This window comes from Protopterus annectens, chromosome 5.part0, assembly GCF_019279795.1.
Source record: "Protopterus annectens isolate FY-2018-M chromosome 5.part0, PAN1.0, whole genome shotgun sequence".
Taxonomy (NCBI): Eukaryota; Metazoa; Chordata; order Ceratodontiformes; family Protopteridae; genus Protopterus; species Protopterus annectens.
The window spans coordinates 1,192,870,344-1,192,889,971 of NC_056735.1; the positions used below are offsets into that span (position 1 = coordinate 1,192,870,344).

Consider the following 19,628-nt stretch of genomic DNA (forward strand, 5'->3'; position numbering starts at 1 on the left):
ACATAGGGTTTTATATCCTCCTGTAAATTAAGAATAGGCCAATACCTATGAATAACTTATTCAAATTTGTCTGAATTAGCTGCAAATGTATATATAAAACTATTTCCTAGCTTAGAGACATCCTTAGTTGTTTTTTGAGACTCATTTTTCAAACCAGTTCCTAACAAGGGAAAATATAATCTGTCCCTCTCCTTATTAACCTCCTGAATCATTTCATTAATAAGGGCAATTGGGTACCCCTTCTCAAGAAAGAAACCTTTTAAAGTTTCAATTTCTTCATAAAAAGCCTCAAAGGTACTAGACATCCGAGATCCCCGTATTAATTGCCCCTTTACTATACCTTTCTTTTGAGAGTAGGGATGTCCACTTTGAAAATGCAGAAATTAATTAGAATAAGATGTTTTTCTATATAATTTTGATTGAAAACATTGATTAATGTAGTCCTTATATAATAGGGTTGCCACCTTTTCAAATGGCCAAAGTGGGACATTTTCAGGACACACATCAGATTTTACAGGCCAACACATACCCACGGTCAGTACAAAGGATAGAACTTTACTTTTTTGTCTAAATAAAAGCTTATTCTTGTAGCAGTTTAGTTGCTTATTCTGTTTCTTGTAACATTTAGGTATTTTAGATACAGAAATAACTATTTTATGCAACTATTACATAAAATATTGGACATAATTATGTCCTACAATCTCAGGACATTTGCCATTTTTAATATTTTTTGTCAGGACACAACTGCCCAAAGAGGGACTGTCCCTCGCAAAGTGGGACAGGTGGTAACCCTATTATATAAAGTCACGTCTAGGTAGTGTAACTTAAAAATAACACTGATTTGTTGAGCTCTCCGGGTCCTGTTGTGCTGGACTTTGGTACTTCTTGGTAAAAATACCTAAATGTTACAAGAAACAGAATAAGCAACTAAACTGCTACAAGAATAAGCTTTAATTTAGGCAAAAAAGTAAAGTTCTATCCTTTGTGCTGACCGTGGGTATGTGTCGGCCTGTACAATCTGATGTGTGTCCCGAAAATGTCCCTCTTTGGCCATTTGAAAAGGTGGCAACCCTAAGAGCTAAACGCCAGTTACTGTTCTAATACAAAACCAAAAATAATATTCATTATAACAAATCTTCTGAAGACTACAATGTAAATAATTAGTGCTGTGCATTAATTTAATTTTCAGTGTAAACCATAAAGACCACACATTTAGCTCTCAACCAATCAGGGACAATAATGTCAACAAAATCAGGGACAAATCCAAAGAGAATCATGGACACGTTTAACATATTAGATACGATAAGGTGAATTAATTTACATCTTTTGAAGTTAAAGAATGCTAAAACCCTTAATTATTGCCACCATTTACTAAGTGTAATTCACCACCTTTCCTCCAAAAGTCATCTGTTTTAGGAGGGATTAAGAGGGAGAGAGCTAAAAATTGAGTCAAAATCAGGGACAGTTGAGAGGTAGAATTTTGAGGGGGGGAATAGGAGCAGAAGGCTGTGTCAGAACCAGCAACTTCGCCCGTAGCTGTTTGTATTACGCAATGAACTTCCACTCGGAGTCAGAAACAGAGTTTTGAGTTGTAAACGTAACTATGTCTTCGGCCATCCTTTTTCCGTTTTTGTAACCTTTCAGCGGTCAGCTAATTACTCGGTGTATACTTTACATAGCATCGGCAGGCTAAAGCAGACTTCTGAAACATGGAATACCGTAGGCCACAGTCGGGTCTAGTTCTACCTTCATTTTCGGAGCTGTCGTACTCCTTTCTGTCAGCGATCACTCTTGGCAACTTACTAGCTGCTTTGTGCAGCATTCTGTTTGCTTGCTTCATAATCCATTGCTGGAGAATATGGGTTGTATTGAGTCAGAATATACCCCCTGGACCACGGCCATGGCCGCTGTTTGGCTCTTTCAAGTTTTTCTTCCCGCGGGCTTATCTACTGAATATGGATCAGAAATGTGTTTGCCCATTCCGTTCGAGAATGTCGGAGTTCTGCAAAGTGTACGGAAACGTGTATAGTCTGTTTATAGGAGCACGACCGGCCATTGTGTTGAATGGGTACGCAACTGTCAAGGAAGCACTAGTGAACTACGGTGAAGTGTTTTCTGACAGACCTAACATTTCTCTGATTAATATACTCACAGAGAGAAAAGGTTAGTATGCAAAATAGATGAATGTTTAGTACTTTTCTACGCTGTCTGCTGTAGTGCAGAAATTGCTGGTTACTTTTGTTATAATTAACCACAACCCCGACCTCGGGTTTCTTTATAACTCACGAATTTTAAATTTATTTGTTATTGATTTGTAGGAGTGTAGTACTACGAGGGTACGTTTTAGTGCTTTATACGTTTCTAAATGGACTGTGTTGTTAGTTACTTTATTTGTTTTATTTTTCTCTTGTCTGATAGTTTTGTCAGGACTTTCCATGATTTTTATGAGTGCATTTCTTGTTTATTTTGAAGATCACTAACCCACCCTTCGGTTCGCGGAGGAATGGGCGGGACCTGCGTGATTGACAAGGCGGCGGCCGCCACCGGCTGGAGTTTCAGTATGCAAATGTAGCATGATTGACACGGAATGCAGATTTGTCCGTGACATCATGCATATATTAATTCCAGAGCCGCTTACATTGTACTGTCCCATCCTTGCTCACTCCACACCTCTAGTGCCAGCGTCATAGCTCTCAACCTTCCGTCTCAAAAATGAGGAACACTAGCCCTTTTAATGTGGAACTAATGGGCAAAATGTGGAACACATACTAACGGCTTACTAACAGCTTCAACTAGGAAGGTCATAGGATGGTTTAAATACGTTCCTTTTACTTATAAAAGGGATATTTTAATGAATTATTGTGATCCATTTCTATTTACCACGAATATCAGTTAAAAATGTCCAAATACAGAATGTGTGACAGACCCTTTCACTGTGGAACTTTGAGGAACATGAACTTTTTAAGACCGCAAATGAGGTACGTTCCTCATAGTGAGGTACGTTTGATATGGCCAGCATAACTAATTAAACTGTGGACATTTGCATCAAAAGTTTGAGCTCCTTTGTTCACCACTGACGAGCAACTCTACCAGCTAATATCAGTGTGATTCCACATACCCAACTGCAAACATCCTGAAATAAACTTTTAGATACCCTATAATTTGCGACCAAAATTTCCTTTAAGAATACCTTCCTTCTCTCATCTCACCACTAACTGGCCCCGGAGTCGAACCTGATCACTGTAATATTAGCGAGAAATCTTTATCTATCTACCTTATATGCTTTACTTCCTCAAAGAAAATTCCCTTTCTTTCAGTTTCAACGTATTACTTGCCATTAATGTTGTTGTCATTGCAGTTTTACCAAACATATATTTATTCTATGCCAGATATATTGTTTGTGTTATTAATTAAGTAACCAACTGCTAAATGTAATGAAAAAGCAGAAGTTTGTACTGACATATGAAGTATGAGAAAAGGAACATTAAAGCCAAGTTGTATGAAACAAGTGAAATGGATTAACATGATCAGTCCAATCAACTAGAATAAAGTCCACCAAAAAGGGGAGCAATACAATGGACAATATTCAATTTATGTGAAACAAGTGACAGGATTACATAATCAGCCCAGTCAGAAATAGACATCAAAAAGCTGGATTTACATGACCAGTCTCAATCAGCTAAGATTATGGTAGTGTTGGTGGGTGCCATCTTCTTTGCAAACAGTTTTAACTGCATATTCAAAGACCAAAAGAAAACAGCTTGCTCGATGGAAGAAAGTCATCTATCCAAAGTTAAGTGACAACTTGATGCTCCATCACATAGGGGGTGGGGCTTGTGTGCATGTGTTAGACTACAGACACACACACACCTTACAAACATCTGCAATAGTCACAATATGCGTAGTAGGATTAGGTAGTGAATGTCATTGAAAACTTACTAGATCTAATGGAAATAACACTTGCGGCATCACCCAAACCAGGTTTATTCTTGAAAATGTAAAAGCAGCAGCAAAAATGAGTGATTTTCCAGCTTATCTCTTGACAGTGCCAAATAACTGAAGCAGCCACAGGTGACTCATACACGCTTGACCGTCACAATCCATGCCGACTCATAACTAAACAAATCATTCAAACAAATAAAAGCAAATTAAACATAAAAACGGCCAACTGAAAAATGACTATGCCTCTGCAGTATTACAAGTTCACTAAAGGTGGTACAGTACAGCATTAAAAGGAGCTCTACTTATAAATTCAACAATCTATAATAAGCAATTTTGTCAGTCAACTATCGGACTATAATACAGCAGAATATTCATGCAACCAAGCAACCAGAATCACTAATTAGGTGGGAGGTTTAGAGATGTGGCCATGATGCTGTGTCAGGTGGGGTTTGGGCGGGGCTTGCTCCTGCGCATCTGTTGGGGTATCAGTCTTCAAAATAACCCATTTCTTTTCCTGTTTTACTTGTATCATACTTCTTAACCTCTTGACTTAGAGCAAACAAATCTGGACAAAGTCATAAATAATGGGGGACAAAGACCTAACATTATGGTAACTTTTTAAATGTTGCTGTTACAAACTTAGAAAATTGAATAATTAGTTGTGCATTACCATGGATTTTCTGAGGGGTATGAAGCCTGAAACTGAAATGCCTGTCATTATTTTCTGACTTCAACCCTCAATGATTTACCAACGATTTGGCAGAAAACAACAATTTTATCAGAAATAAACCAAAACCATGAGGCAAAATCTGGACATTCTGCAAAAATCTGTACAGTTGAGCGAGGTATGTAAAATAGCTGTCAAGGAATTAGGGACACACTTAAAATATTAATATTATTAACTTGAGATATCGACAAACTGCAAATTAATATACATTTTTCTTAAGTAAAACAAGTTTATAACGTTAATTATTGTCATTATATGTTAAATGTAATTCATCGCCTTTTCTTCAAAAATCATCAGTTTTAGGAGGGAGAGAGCTAAAATGCGAGTCAAAATCAGGGACTCCCTGAAAAAAGTGACAGTTGAGAGATATGCACATACATATGTGTGTGTGTGTGTGTGTGTGTGTGTGTGTGTGTGTGTGTGTGTGTGTGTGTGTGTGTGTACACACTTGTGTATAACCTCATGAGTTTGTGTGTTTGGGTACACATCCACACAGATGTGTTAATTGTATATAAGTATTTGCATATGCATGCCTATCCGTACACACACGGCATAACAATGGAATTATATAATTTTTTTTTTTTTTTTTACCGGGGTAGTTCATTGATCAGTACTGACCAGTTTCAGGCTCAACCAGAGAGAAATACAAAACATTAAAAATACTGAAATGTGAGCAATAACAAAATTGTTCAGACTAATTACATAGTAAAAACTGTGCATATACATTCCAGTGAACAAGCACAATACAAGGTACAGTCAAGCTGTGTGTAATGTATAATATATGCATTAGTTTCTAAAGTGGGTCAATCTTCAGCAAATATTGAGAGAGAAGACTTGGAAAGGAGACAGGTTAGCTGGGTGTGTGGCATGTCCTGTGTTGAAGCAGGAGCATTTGGCTTGGATGAAGAAGTGCTTTTTGAGATACATTCCGAGTTTGGAGTAAGTGTTTATTTCCTTTATGCTGATGGGGAGAGCTTATCAGAGTAGGTGCCTGAGATGATAAAGCATGTACAGTGCTGTGGAGTTTGTTTCTAGGGGTAATAGGAGTTGGTGTGGCTTGTGAGAAGTGTCTCAGACTGTATGAGGAGTGTTTTTTCGTGAAGTCTAGCTGCAAGGAGAGTAAATGTGTGGAGTTAAAGTACTTTGTACAGTTGAGATCCTAAAAGTAGGTTAGATCTTTGTTTTATGGGCAGCTGTTTGTCTTCTTTTAGGGTGATTGTGGATGCTCATAGAGAGGTGAGTTTTTAATGAATCAGCAGATACTGTTAGAGATAGTCTGGAGTGTGGCGGTATTTTTCTTTGAGGTAAAAGCAAAAATCAGGAGCCATACCTCTTAGCACAAGAAATCTGGACAAAGTCTGGTATAATGACTGGACAAAGGCTTCAATATAGGGACATATTTTAAATATTACTGTTATAAACTTAGAAAGTTGATAGAATAACATGATTTGTCTTAGCATGCATTTTTCTGAAGATTCTGAAGTCTGAAACTCAAGTGATTGTTCTCAGATCATCCCAGTGATTTGCTAGAAAACCACAGATTTTTATGAGCAATAGACCAAAAATATGAGACAAAAGGCATTGAATGTTGGTGTTAGAGTGACCTAATCTGTAAATGATCATGTCATCAGTGTAGAGAAGTGGGAGATGTGGGAGGCCACAAGGAAGTTTAATGAATGCAGAAAAGAGGAGCGGGGCAGGAATGGATCCTTATAGTACACTTTTGATAATAGGTGCATATTCTGATTGGGATGATCCTGTTTTAACTCTGAATTGTTTGTCAGTGAGGAAGTGTTCACACCAGGGAGTGGTGTCTGGACTGATACCAGTTTCAGTTCGTTTTGGAGAAGATAGTGGTCAATGAGGTCAAATGCCTTTGTTGGGGTTATAAACAGGGTACCTTTAAGGAGGCCACTATCAGAATTTAGCAGGATGCTATCAGTTACAGTCCAAAATACTGTCATAGTACTGGGTCCAGGCCAGAATCCACGTTGTTTGGAGGAGAGCAGGTGGGTCATAGCTCTCAACCTCTCAGTGCAAGAAATCTGGACAAAGCCAAAAATAATGGGAGGGGGTTAAAGGTCTAAAATTAGAGACAGATTTTAAATATTGTTCCTGTAAATGTAGATAGTTGCTAGAATAACAGACTGCTAGAATAACAGGTTTTGTATTGTTATGTATTTTCTGAAGGCTATGAAGTCTAAAACTCAAATGGCTGTCATTATTTATTATTATTTAAAGGATTCAATCTTCAGCGATTTGCCAGAAAAACACAAATTTTATGAGAAACAGACCAAAGGCATTCTGCAAAAATCTGTTCAGTTAAGAGGGGTATGCAGGTGGTACTTCCGGGTATATAGAGAGAATTGAATGCAGACTGTCTTTTCAAGAAGTTTGTGCAGAATTGGGAGGATGGATATTTGATGGAAGGATGGATATTTGATGGAAGTGAAAGGTATCTTTTGGGTTGGTTTGCTTGGGGAGGGGTTTAATTAGAGCAGTTTTCCAAATGTGTGCTCTGATGTTTTGTGTGAGACTTAGATTAATATAGTAGGTTAGAGGAAGAATTAGATGCTCTCTGTAGTGATGTATGAACCAAGTGTTTATGTAATCAGATCCGGGGGGGGGGGGGTTCAGTAGAAATATTTTCAAGTAGAATAGAGACTTCTTTGGGACGTATGGATTTGAAGTGGAAAAGGAAGATGAATGTTGGTGGGCTGGGTAATGCATGATCTGTGTGAAGTCTGGAATTTATTGCTGGGAGATTGCTAAATTCTTTAAAAAAAATCTTCAATTCTTTAAAGAAATCTTCTGCACATGCTGGAGAAAAGTTGAAGTTTTCAAAAAAAAAAAAAATCAAAGAAGTGGCACAGCCAAGCTCTTTGAGAGTGATCAAACATTTGTACATGCGCATGCTTTTGATAGAGTGGAAAATCTATTACACTATAATATGAGTTTTGAAGCTCATCAGACGCACAAGGTTACAGTAATGTATTACCTGTAACTTGCTGTTTAGTCACCATACAAAGTCGTGTGTGTGTGTGGGAGAGAGAAAACCACAAACTGATTTCTGTTCTTGGGTCACTCTTGGATTAAAACCTGTTGGTGTATAGTGGGTCTTTCGTTTTATGAAATGCATGTGTCTGTAGGCTGCCTGCTGTCAAAAAGCTTGGTTGTGCCATGTGCCATTGCTTTGTTTGTATTGTGTAGTGTGTGTGTGTGTGTGTGTGTGTGTGTGTGTGTGTGTGTGTGAAATATATATGCATAGATATATATATGTATGTGTGTGTGTGTATGTATGTATATATGTATATATATATATATATATATATATATATATATGTATATATATATATATATATATATATATATATATGGCTTTGTGAAAGGTTTAGAGTTGTAGCTTTTCCTTTTTTGCAAGATTTCTGTAAATAAATGGAGAAAAGGGATACTGCAGGAAAGATAGATACAGGCATGTAGTAATTGGACTCCTACAAATCAGAAGTAGGGAAGTCAGACTGAGTGGAAGATACAAGACAAAAGGAATATGCGTATTTGGTTATTGCATATGGAATGAGGATTTAATGGGGTTTTCTCCATACCTCTGTTAAAGTGCAGTTTAAAATATACATAGATAACACTAATTACCTTGTAGTCTTTAGTCAAGAATAACTCTTCAGGATGTGCAAAACATTTTATTTTATTTAAATTCACATATGTCAGCGCTGGGAGACAACCTTTACAATTTAAAACTCAGTCCTACCAAGCAGTAAAAATACACAGTTTTTCTTTTCTTATCATTATGCATGCAGAATACTGACTGACAAATAGGATCTCTGCAGACCCTCATGCTTCTCGCTTAGTGCTCCACATGAACACTCAACAAGCATGTTTTTAGTAACAATAACGTTTTAGAAAAACACAAGGCATCTGGCTTGACAACCAGTCTTGTTTTCTGACCTTGTATATTTCAGTACCAGTAATATTCTATCTCCTCAACGTTCCTTCTAACTACCCGTCCCAGCCTGGGAAGGTTAGAGGTTACATACAGTGTGTTTTTTTTTTTTTGCTTTCAGAAACCAGTCTTTATAACATCCCTTAACCTCTTCGGCACTTTACCTTCAGTTATCTGTTCATAGGTTCGTACTAGGCTAACTGTCCTTATGGACCATTTTAAGCCTAGACAATTACCCCGTGTAAGAATCAAACCCTGCACCTTGGGTCTGTAAGTTAAACACCTTAACCATTATGCCAGCATTGCAGCTTGATGTTAGAATGTAGTTGTGAAACACTCAGAGCTACAATAAGTATTTGTGGTTTGCATAACTATGCATCTATAATACATATTTTTAACATGAACACACATTAAACAATTTATGAAACATATTTGTGAAGAAATTGTTAATATCCATTAGTGTAGAATAATCATGAGAGATACATTTTTCTCTAACACCACTCAATTTCTTAGTGCAAGAATTGAGGACAAAGTCAAAACTGATGGAGGGACTTGCAGTGGTTGAGTGTTTATTTGAATCCAGTACAGAAACTGCTGTTAAAATAGGGATAATTAATAGGGCATACAAAATATTGTACGATAACTATAGTAATCAGAGTAGATCAGAAAAGATTGGAAAGAGAGATTCGTTAACCAATATATAAAGAAACAGTGGGAAGATGTATATACGGCTCCCAAATATGGAACAAAATCTGGATGATTTTGGATTTTTGCCTGGAAGTGTTTGTAAAGGTACTTGCATACCCCCAAAAAATTTTCCTCAGGTGGATGTCAAGTGTTGGAGGTGTGGAGGGGGAGAGAGATGTTACTTGGGAGCATATATTCTCAGAGTGTAATGAGTTGGCAGACTTAAAAATTCCTTCAGAGTACTTTGTCAGGAATCCTTGGTGGGCAAATGTGTGTATCTAAGGAAATTATTTTTTGAACTGGGTTACAGGATCTGAATTGCCTAGACACAGTAAGGCCGTATTAAGTTTAATTCTGGTGGCTGCCAAAAAAGCAATTATTAGAAAATGGAAATCAAAGTCTACACCAGCCGTACTTAAAGTAGTGAATATTGTAACAGAGATAAAAGAACAGGAAGTGGGATCTTTAGAAAAGGGTAGAAGTGAATCGCATAGAGAAAATGGAAATTGTGGGAACAATACATGCAGAAAAAGCTTTTGGAGGAGTAATAAGGTTTAAGAGAAGGCAAGAATTGAACAAATCATGTAATGTTGGTTTGATTATATTGTAAAGACAATGGATGTGATGTGTAATGTTTAAATGTGAACTTGTTAAGATGGTTTGATTTGCTTTATGTAAATTTAAACTTGCCTGTGTCACAAGTGATAGTTCAGTAAAGGTTTAAAAAAGGCCCAAAATTATGAACAGATTTTAATATTGCTGTTATCAACTTGGTGAGTAGTTGCAATAACAAGGCTTGTGTTAGCATGCATGTTCTGAGGGATATGAAGTCTGAAATGCACGTCTGTCATTATTTAGTGACTTCAGACTTCTGGAAACCAGCAGTGTACCTGCAAGGTGGAAAATATCAAAACACAGAGCAAAATAACACCTTTAATCTACTGAGAAGTAAAACTGAGTCCAGAAGCAAAATAACACCTTTAATCTACTGAGAAGTAAAACTGAGTCCAGAATTCAAAATTTATTAAAACAATCACTGATTTAGCGCTTTTAGTCTAAAACGGTCTTCATCAGAATGGTTTCATTTTCACTTTCCATGTTTCTGTAACTGCACTACTCACACAAGTTACATATTAACACCTATAAAAAGCTTGTAAAATTTTTTTATATATGCTTAACCTACATTTTTTTCCATTTATAATATTGCCATTCAAACCTGGAAAAAATATAGAATTCAGTTTGATTTGCCATTTCATTTTCCTATATGCTAAAGGCCAACTTTATTTTGCATTTTACCAAACATTTCTTATCAAAGTCCAGGGTGTTTCACGTGCAGAATAGTATATGTGATTTATGTGGCAGACTGTATCACATGAAATGCATTCTATGTTGGTACAACATGCAGTTAAAAAAAAGGATTATGATCTGGTCATCAATCATAACTGTTGTGTTCAAGACAGGGACGCCAAGAAGTTTGCTCGGCGAATGCATTCCTATTGACAACACATAATAAAGGGTTATGATTGGTGACCTGGTCATATTTCTTTGTAGTGCTTGGAGCTTTATTTGCTCCATGTACTACTGATTATAGGAAACAGAAAAGCGCCCAAGTGTTTTGCTGGCTTTCAGAGACATAAAGCACTGAGTGAGCACTGTCAGGCATTTAATGTTTTGCTTGTCTCGGAGTTATTTGTACTTAAAATATAAGGGCTAAAAACTTCTTGGGAATGTACAGGTCAATAGCCTACTAAGTACATGTGGTCCTATGAACCTTAGGTGATGGCTGTGTGTGGTTAAAGCCCAGGTCATTCTCACTGCACATGTCTACTGCATCCCAAAGTGCATTATACATTGACCTCTTCAGTCTTGGCTCTAGAAGTTGTCATTTGAGCATTTTCAGTGGCTCTAGAATAGTATCAGCGTTCAAAAAAAGCTACCCTAAATTAGTGGGCATGAAACTGACCAGTCCTCACATAATATACACTGTGCTTACAGTATTTGAGGATGCTTTCAAATCAGCATCTCTAAAATTGTTTTAAAACTACATGCCCTGAAAAGAGCTAGCTGAGTACTACACGGTTCAAAAAGAATTCAGATACATCCTATAGGAATCGTAGAGTAAACCAACAGTAGTATCTCTGACGGCCGCACAAAGAGCTAAAGTGAAGATGCTCCTAAATGATAAGGAGAAGAGGACAGCTAATGGCCGATGCACTCGTAAGGATACCATAAAGGATTCCCTATGAGAACACTACAGTGGATCTTCAAGGTAGAGTGGCTCAGTGGTCTCAGGAATGTAATCTTTTTGAACATTCTGATAAAAAAAAAAAAAAAAAATCCACAGTGACATTTATGTTGGGAGATGTCCTGTATGGCTATCCTGTTGAGTTGCAGGAGAGTCTTTTCTCTTTCTTAACCCCTTGACTCTAAAAATAATCTTTATTCTATGTTTAGCCCTATATGGCCAAGTTTCACACTTGTGGAGGACTTTAAAATGATCGCATAATTCTTAAGAAATGTAGTAAGAACATTAAAAAGCCTCAATAAACTCACACAAGTAGGGGATCAAAGTAGCTAAAAGAAAGCTTGCAGCAATAGATTGCAAAATTAGTAAAAATACTCTCTCTTTGGAAGGCATTTGTAAGTTTTATTTTTTGGTTGCTGTTTGCTATGGATAGAATTAAGGAATGGGGAGTTAGCTTAAATCAGTGTAGCTTTCTATAGGTGAATGACCTTTAATAATAAATTGAGAACAACATTAATTACCTGATATGCACAGGAAACCAAAATAGATTGTTTATGGTCTTGATGTAGAGAAGGCCTTTGAGTTGATAGGAGCATCATTTTGAAACTCTCATTAAAGATTGGCTTTCCTGTGCAATTCCAAGATGCACTTCTGAGAATATATACATATAAATATATATATATATATATATATATATGTGTGTGTGTGTATATAATGTGTGTGTGTGTGTGTGTATAATGTGTGTGTGTGTATGTGTGTGTTTATGTATATATGTGTATATATATATATATATATATATATATATATATATATATATATATATATATAAAATCATCATCATACACAAAATAACTTCCATTAAAGGCCAAAAGAAACACGCCAGACAACGGTCTTAGCGCTTTCTTTCCTTTATTGCTGTGCAACTTCTTCAGAAATAAAATATAATACAACAGACTGATTATATAAGGTAAAATATGTAAATTCCCATCATAAAAGACATCATGTAGTAATTGAAATGCAAATATGTACACAACATTTAACAACCAATAAGAGCACAAATTTGCAAATTTAAGCCAGTAGAAGACTGTGTATGTTATTTCATTAACAGTTGAGGAAGAAACGTGGCTGGTATTTAGCTTGTGTGAGCTTCAAAAGTCAGTAAAGACCAGTCAGTGGAGGAGTCTGATTATTAAGTAACCAAGAGACATGGAAGCAGCTATCCTGGTCAATATCACACTCAGAGGATCATGCATTGTGAATGCATATCAGCAATAAATGTCTGTGAACATGGAGAACCTGCAATGAAATGACTTTAGCTAAACGACTGTAGTCTGTTTGAACTAGTGTCTTATTTGTGCATCACAAACCTACAAAAACAATTCAAATTGCAATGAAAATCCGTTCATATTTCAATAAAAAGTTATTCTGTAAAAGACCATAATCTGTGTGAAAAAAACGTATGTCTAGGACAGCGTGTGTTACATTAAACTGTATGGATGAGGCTATGTTTAACTACCCATATAACTGTACATACAAAGTGCACATTTAAAGTAACTGTACTGCACTACACATTCAGGTTGCAAGGAAATTCATTGAGAAAACATTCAGAAGTGGTCACACTAGGAAGCACGATCATCCCTTCACATAAACAACATGGATTCTGCTTGTGCAAAATCCCCAGCACAGGCTATCATGGCAAGAGTCGTCTCTCAGAATGTACACATCTGAATATACAAAATTAGAAAATATAAAATTAGCAAATATAAACAATGTAGGTCTGCATAAACAAGCACATAATTTTTTAAAACCAGCATTGATTGCAAAACGTAAGCAAAAGTGGTAGTAAAAGACGCCGCTTCATAAGACATTTGTAAAGATTCCCCTGTTGGTAAAGATGTCAAAGAGCAGGGAAACAGAGAAGCAAATAAGTGAAAAAATAGTTTAATTATTACGTATTTTTAAAATAGCTCCTAAACTAGGAAAAGCTGCAGCTACCAATAAAATAATAAAGACTTGGCATACTGTCCAGTGAGACAGAATAAGAGAGTATGGGTAGCCAATAAGAACCAATCCGGTAAAGCACCGAACCCATTCAGCACCAAACTGCATTTGACTGTGCGTATCCAAGAATAGTGATAGTGTGGCCACTGAAATCCCTCAATGTTCAGAAAGTCAGTAGTGAAATGAGTCTACCAAGCGAGCAAAAAAAAAAAAACCCATAAAGATCTGCAGAGGCAGGCACTAAACAAAATGTTTTAACCAGCATGAAATGAAAAATGTGAGCAAGAGAGTCTGTAAGAGACACCGTTCCATAAGGTATCCAAGTACATTTTCCATATATTAAACAGAACGTGTCAAAAAGTGGCAAATATAACAGAGATTTAATGCAAACAAAAATGAAAATAGATCATGTAGTAAGTATTCGGTACTTAACAAATCTCTTAAACCCAAAACCAGGAAATATTTCAGGCTCCAATCAGAACATGAAAGTGAAGCGTGAAAACCAATAAGACTTAAGTGGTAAAAGAGGTTAAACAATGCCTGCAACACCTCTTTCGCTCTGAACCTGGTTAGTAGTGAGCTACATAGGACTCTAATGCTTCAAGAGAAGAAGCTGAGAGTCTCCTGTATAATTTGCAAAATACAGAATTAATCAAAAATAAAAAAATCTGCTAATCAAGGAGAGGCCACTGATATAGCAAAAGTAGTAGTCTAAAGTGTTTCAACGAGAAAGTGTAAAACTGACAGCATTCGCAGTGTAAGTCAGCGGCAAGTAATACGTATCAAAACAGAGCCCCCCATGTGTAAAAAGTCGAATGTAATACCTGTCCTTTGTAACCCGAACAGGGACTAGGTGTGCACAGAAGTAGCAGTAATCAATTATTTAAGTATAAGATCTTTTAACGTAGCTATGAAACAAGGAAATAAAAAGTGTCATCTACCAATGAAAACATAAAAATACAGCTAACAGACCAATGAGACTTAATTATTGATTGAGGCTAGCCAGTGTCTGCAGTACCCCATAAGGCCCGAATCAGTTCGGTACTAAACTATATTATTTTATACATATATGTGTCTGTGAGTATGTGAGTGTGTGTATGTATATGTATATAAAACCAAAATAGAAACAAACTAAGCCAACATGTGCTGAATGGACAAACTTCCAAGATGCATCGAACATCCACTTTATCGAAGAAAAAAACACAATCCTCTGTAAGCGCTTTCTTTTAGCCAATGCTAAAACTTCATCAGACAAACAATTGTTACATCACGTCTTTTATACAAATCCTAATAATTTAATTGAACCAATTCACTAATTAACTGATGCACTAAAATTACCTCATATCCTGCTCACTGCTCATGTTACAAATAGTACTAAGGAAACACTGATAACTTAAACACATATATTTCCTAAATAAAACCTTATGATTCAAAGCTACATAAAATCTTAAAAGACAAAGGGCCGGATTTACGAAAGCTTGCACGGAGTTGTAGAGTAGAGTAAGACGTCAGACAGCCAATATGTCTGCCGAGCGATCCAGCAACAGCCGGCAGGGGCGTGCATGAGAGCTTCTAAAGCTACTCTTGCACGGACAGTGTCATGGTATGCAAATTACCTCATTTGGCTGCTGAAAGCTATGCAAATGAGGTAAATTTGCAATCCAGGAAACACTAAACTGTCTGTGGAAGAGTAGTGTTATTTGCAAAAATGTACTCCGTTGGTAACGGAGTACCATTCTGCAAATTGCTAAACGGAGCTATGACAGCTCCAAATAAAGGATGCATCCAGTTGAGGAAGCATGCCAATGGCCAAATATAAGGCCATTGGCATTTTTAAATGTTTAAAATTATTAAAATCTCTATTTTTTCCCCGATCTCTGATGTTTAAGCGTAGCACAGCACCGCGCAAACATGCAGAGCTTAAAAAAACAATAAAATAATTTCAAAATAGCCAAAAATAGGCATTTTAACTAAAAAGCTTATCCTGCCATGCAGGTAAATGGCAGGCTGAAGACAACATGACCACTGTGTACTGGTTGCTAAGGGGGGGGGGGCTCAGTGCGAGAGATGTAACCAAGCATTAGTAAGCAATCCTATGCAAATGAGGATAAGGATAGTGAATCCCAATTTTCCCCAGCATGTGAGCCATGTCCCAAGAGTGTAAGTGTAGGAGTAGGTGAGTAGTAGAGTAGAAGATAGGTGACATCATGAGGGGGTATGTCAGAAAGGCTATATGCTTATTGGAGTACAGTGTCCTGTGTTTGCCCTGAGTTGCTCAGGATTGCAAGAGGCGTGTCTACAGTTGTCCTTTTTGAAAACCAGAAACCAAAGGTGTACGCTGTGAAAATATCTGAAATTTCTTGCAAACAGGCACACAGCGTGTGTGCGTGTTTGCGTGGCGCTGCCCCGGGCGGAAACAGAAAGGGAAAAGGAACGAAAAGAAGTAGTAGGAAGTTAACCAAGGAGAACTAGCAGAGCTGTCAGGTGAAATATATCAGAATCAGCCAGTTACACAGGCAGCAGACTAGCCCAGCCCAGCACTTTAAACTTTGCAAACAGCATTCTTCCCTGTTTTTCCCCAAGAACTCTGCAACACTGCAGTATACAAAGAGGGAAATCTTAAAAACTTTAAAGTCAGACGAAATGTTAGGGGCTGCTCTTGCTATCATAAACCAACAATTGCAATGTGCTGAGGGTGGTGATGTTGTGAATGCTGCTGAGCAACCCACAGTGAGGAGAAGGAGAAGAGTATACAAACCCAGGGTAACGTACCAGGGGCTACATGAGCTGGAGATAGTGGAGCGCTGTAGGGTGGACAGAGAACTCCTGCAGCAAATTGTTGAGCTGTGCCGGCCACGCCTCACACACAGAACCAACAGAGGGGAACCCATCCCAGTGGATACCAAGGTATGTGTTGGCCTAAGAATACTAGTTACAGATACCTTCCAGAGACCAACTGGTGATATGATGGGGATTTCACAGGCATCAGCATCCAGGGTACTGCACCAGTTCTTGGATGCCATGTCAACACATGTCAGTGAGCACGTTTATTTCCCCAATTCTCATGAGGCATTGGCCAGCAATATGCGTCTTTTCCGCCAAATAGCAGAATACCCTGAGGTAGTGGGTGCAATAGACTGCACACACATACACATCAAAGCATCACCTGCTGAGCGGGGTAGGGTCTACATCAACCACAAGGGCTTTCCCTCCATCAACTGCCAGGTCGTGTGCGATGCCCTGGGCATAATAATGAATGTGTGTGCTGGCTGCCCTGGAAGCTATCGCGATTCCCACATCTGGCATCTGATGCAACTGTACCAGAGATTTGCCAGTGGGGACATCCCTAACGGTCACCTAGTGGAGAATGCTGGATACGCACTGGAGCCGTGGCTGATGACACCCATCAGAAATGCACACACACCCGAACAAGAACTCCATAATGAGGCACATGCACACACAAGAAACATTATTGAGCGTGTGTTTGGGATGCTCAAGTCACGGTTCCGGTGTCTGGACACATCTGGTGGAGCTTTGCAGTACTCATCAACTACATGTACTCAAATTGTCATGGTATATGCCATGCTACACAATATGATCCTGCAAAAACAGTTGCAGCAGGAACAGCATGGGGCAGGGCCAAACAGCCCCCCACCATTGCCAAGGCCTGCACAGGCACAGCATGACTCAAAGGAGGAACAACCTGAGCCTGCCCTAGTATGCAGAAGGAGGCGTGCCCAGTATGCCCTGGCCTTGGCAAAGAGGCAACACATAGCACATACACTGACTCAGTAGGAACCCTGGAAATGACACCTCTCTCTGACTCGCACATACAGTAAAAGGGATGCCTAACTTGACACTACCTGTTTTCAAACGTGTATAGGGAGTGTCCTATGTGCATCCGACATAGGCAGCCCTGCAGCACCACCTGAGGCAGGAGTGCCATATTTTAAGCAATATAAAGCACTGCTATGCACATTTTACCAGTATTGAGCATATTTAAAAACAATTGCGTGTAGCTGCTCACCGCACTAACCAGTGCAATGTCTGGCAACGTTGAGCAATGTTGGGCAAGGTCTGGCAAAGTTGAGCAAAGTCGGGTAAACACACTCAGACCTGCTTTACTGTTCCTTAAGCAGTCTGGTCTGCCCAGCAGGAAAATAAAAAGCAGTGACAGGGCTTGAACTCAGGTTACTGTGCACTATAGTCACAGTACTGAACCACTAAGCCATGACAGCATTTCACTGGCACAGACACAACTTAACTCACTCACACATACCAGTTGGGGGGGGGGTCACATAACTAACAGTCACAGCCAGCAGGACAAATGTAGACAAATGCAAACACAAACAAATGCTGTATCATGCCCTCTGAAGAGGCATATGAGTAACCTCCCCCCAAGCCTATGCAGACAGATTAACAGCAGGCCAGGCAGTGTGATGTGGGTTGTGTAGGCTATGAAGTCACAAACTAATATGCATGTAATTGGAAGCTAAGGTCTGTAGTGCGGTGGTATGCCTCAAGCCAGTACGATAGGCGACAGTACAGACTGAAATGGAGTACCTGACATAGCAGTGCAGGCCTAGCAAATGTGTATAAGTGTCAGGTGAACCCTTCATCCTATGTACACCCACAGTAACAATCAGGTGTGCCCCCCCCGGGTAGAAATGTACAAATAGCTGTCCCCACTGTATGTAGAATAACTCATGGAAGCCCTGCAGGCACACTGTGCTTCCTGTCGATGTACAACACAAAGGTGAGCCCTGAAGTAAAAAACAACTTGATTTTCACACACATATAGTATATATGCTCATACTGGGCGTGCTCACACACTTAGGCCATGTCTGAGTACAGCACTGGGCCACACATATCTGGTAGTTGCAGTTCTTACTCCAGACACTTGTCACTATTCACCATTCCTGCCTTGTGCACACTCTGATATGAAAACAGACCCATATAATATATTGGACACCTGTCATAATCAAACTATGTACTCCAAGTACTTAATTGTTCAAAGAAAGTGACAAACCAAAGAAGATCAATAATACTCCGATCAGTATCATCAAGAAACAATGCGCACTCCTAACATTATCCAAGCCATGGTCAAAGAGTGCATAAAGAACCATGAATCTTTCTTTCGCTGTGTCATAAATATCAATGTAAACTCATATATGTTCTTAGTCAGTGCAAACTGTAAATGAATACATGTACATGACTGACATTGCCAACATCTTGTCAGACAGGTTCATACATATTTACCCCCTTCTCACTGACAAAAGGGCCCATTATCATACCTGGAGATTGTGAAAACCCAGAAATCACATATACAATGGTTAAACAGCTCTTTCCAAACCTAAAAACATGGTGTGTATGGGATAACATGGTTTCCCTGGCTGTGTCATGTGAGAACTCCAAAACAAACAGACCCTGCACCTGAACAGTCTATTGAGACTCACTGTCTGTACAGGATATGAAACTGTTGAATGGGTTACAGCAACGTTTGGCACACTCCACGAGTGTTGGTGCACAACAGACCATGGGTACTATTGTCTTATAAGCCTAATAAGCCTGATGTGCAAGGCCATGGAGTCCATCATTATGGAACTCATAAACAGAGCTATTGAGAGCCTACTAACACCCAACCCTACCCATTTTGGTTTGGTCAGAGGCAGATCATGGTTCCTAAACCTGCTGGACAGTTTTCATGGCAGTCACCCAGGACATACATCAATGAAATGAGCTACACACGGCATACATAGACCTTGAAAAGCCCTTTTCCAATATCCCACACACATGTTGTATCCACAAAATAAACAACCTGTGCATAAACACGTATGTCATCTGATGGCTTGCCAACTGGGGCACAGATAGATCCCACAAGGAAAGAATTGTGGTCTCCTGTTCAAGCTGGTAACAATTGCTGTCCCCATGGCTCAGTCCTGGGACCCCTCCTGTCTGGTGTATACTTTTCAGAAATACAGTCAAACACGAGGGCTATGTTTAGCCAGGTTTGTGGATGACTGCAAAAAGGTTGTCATAATCGATGTTTGGGACAACAGAGACATCCTTAA

The 19,628-nt window shown here is 38.6% G+C and overlaps 1 protein-coding gene across 2 annotated transcripts in view; it reads left to right on the top strand.

Annotated features, from left to right (window-relative positions):
* Nucleotides 1-1,221: 1,221 nt before the first annotated feature.
* Nucleotides 1,222-19,628, top strand: part of LOC122801597 (cytochrome P450 2U1-like) — a 356,967-nt gene continuing 338,560 nt past the window's right edge. Inside the window, exon 1 of one of the 2 annotated variants that reach the window (XM_044071061.1) lies at nt 1,222-2,163. In XM_044071061.1, coding sequence (XP_043926996.1) covers nt 1,710-2,163 — 454 coding nt within the window. In that variant the 5' untranslated portion in view covers nt 1,222-1,709. The remainder of the gene's footprint in view (nt 2,164-19,628) is intronic. The other variant, XM_044071060.1, reaches the window with a different exon arrangement.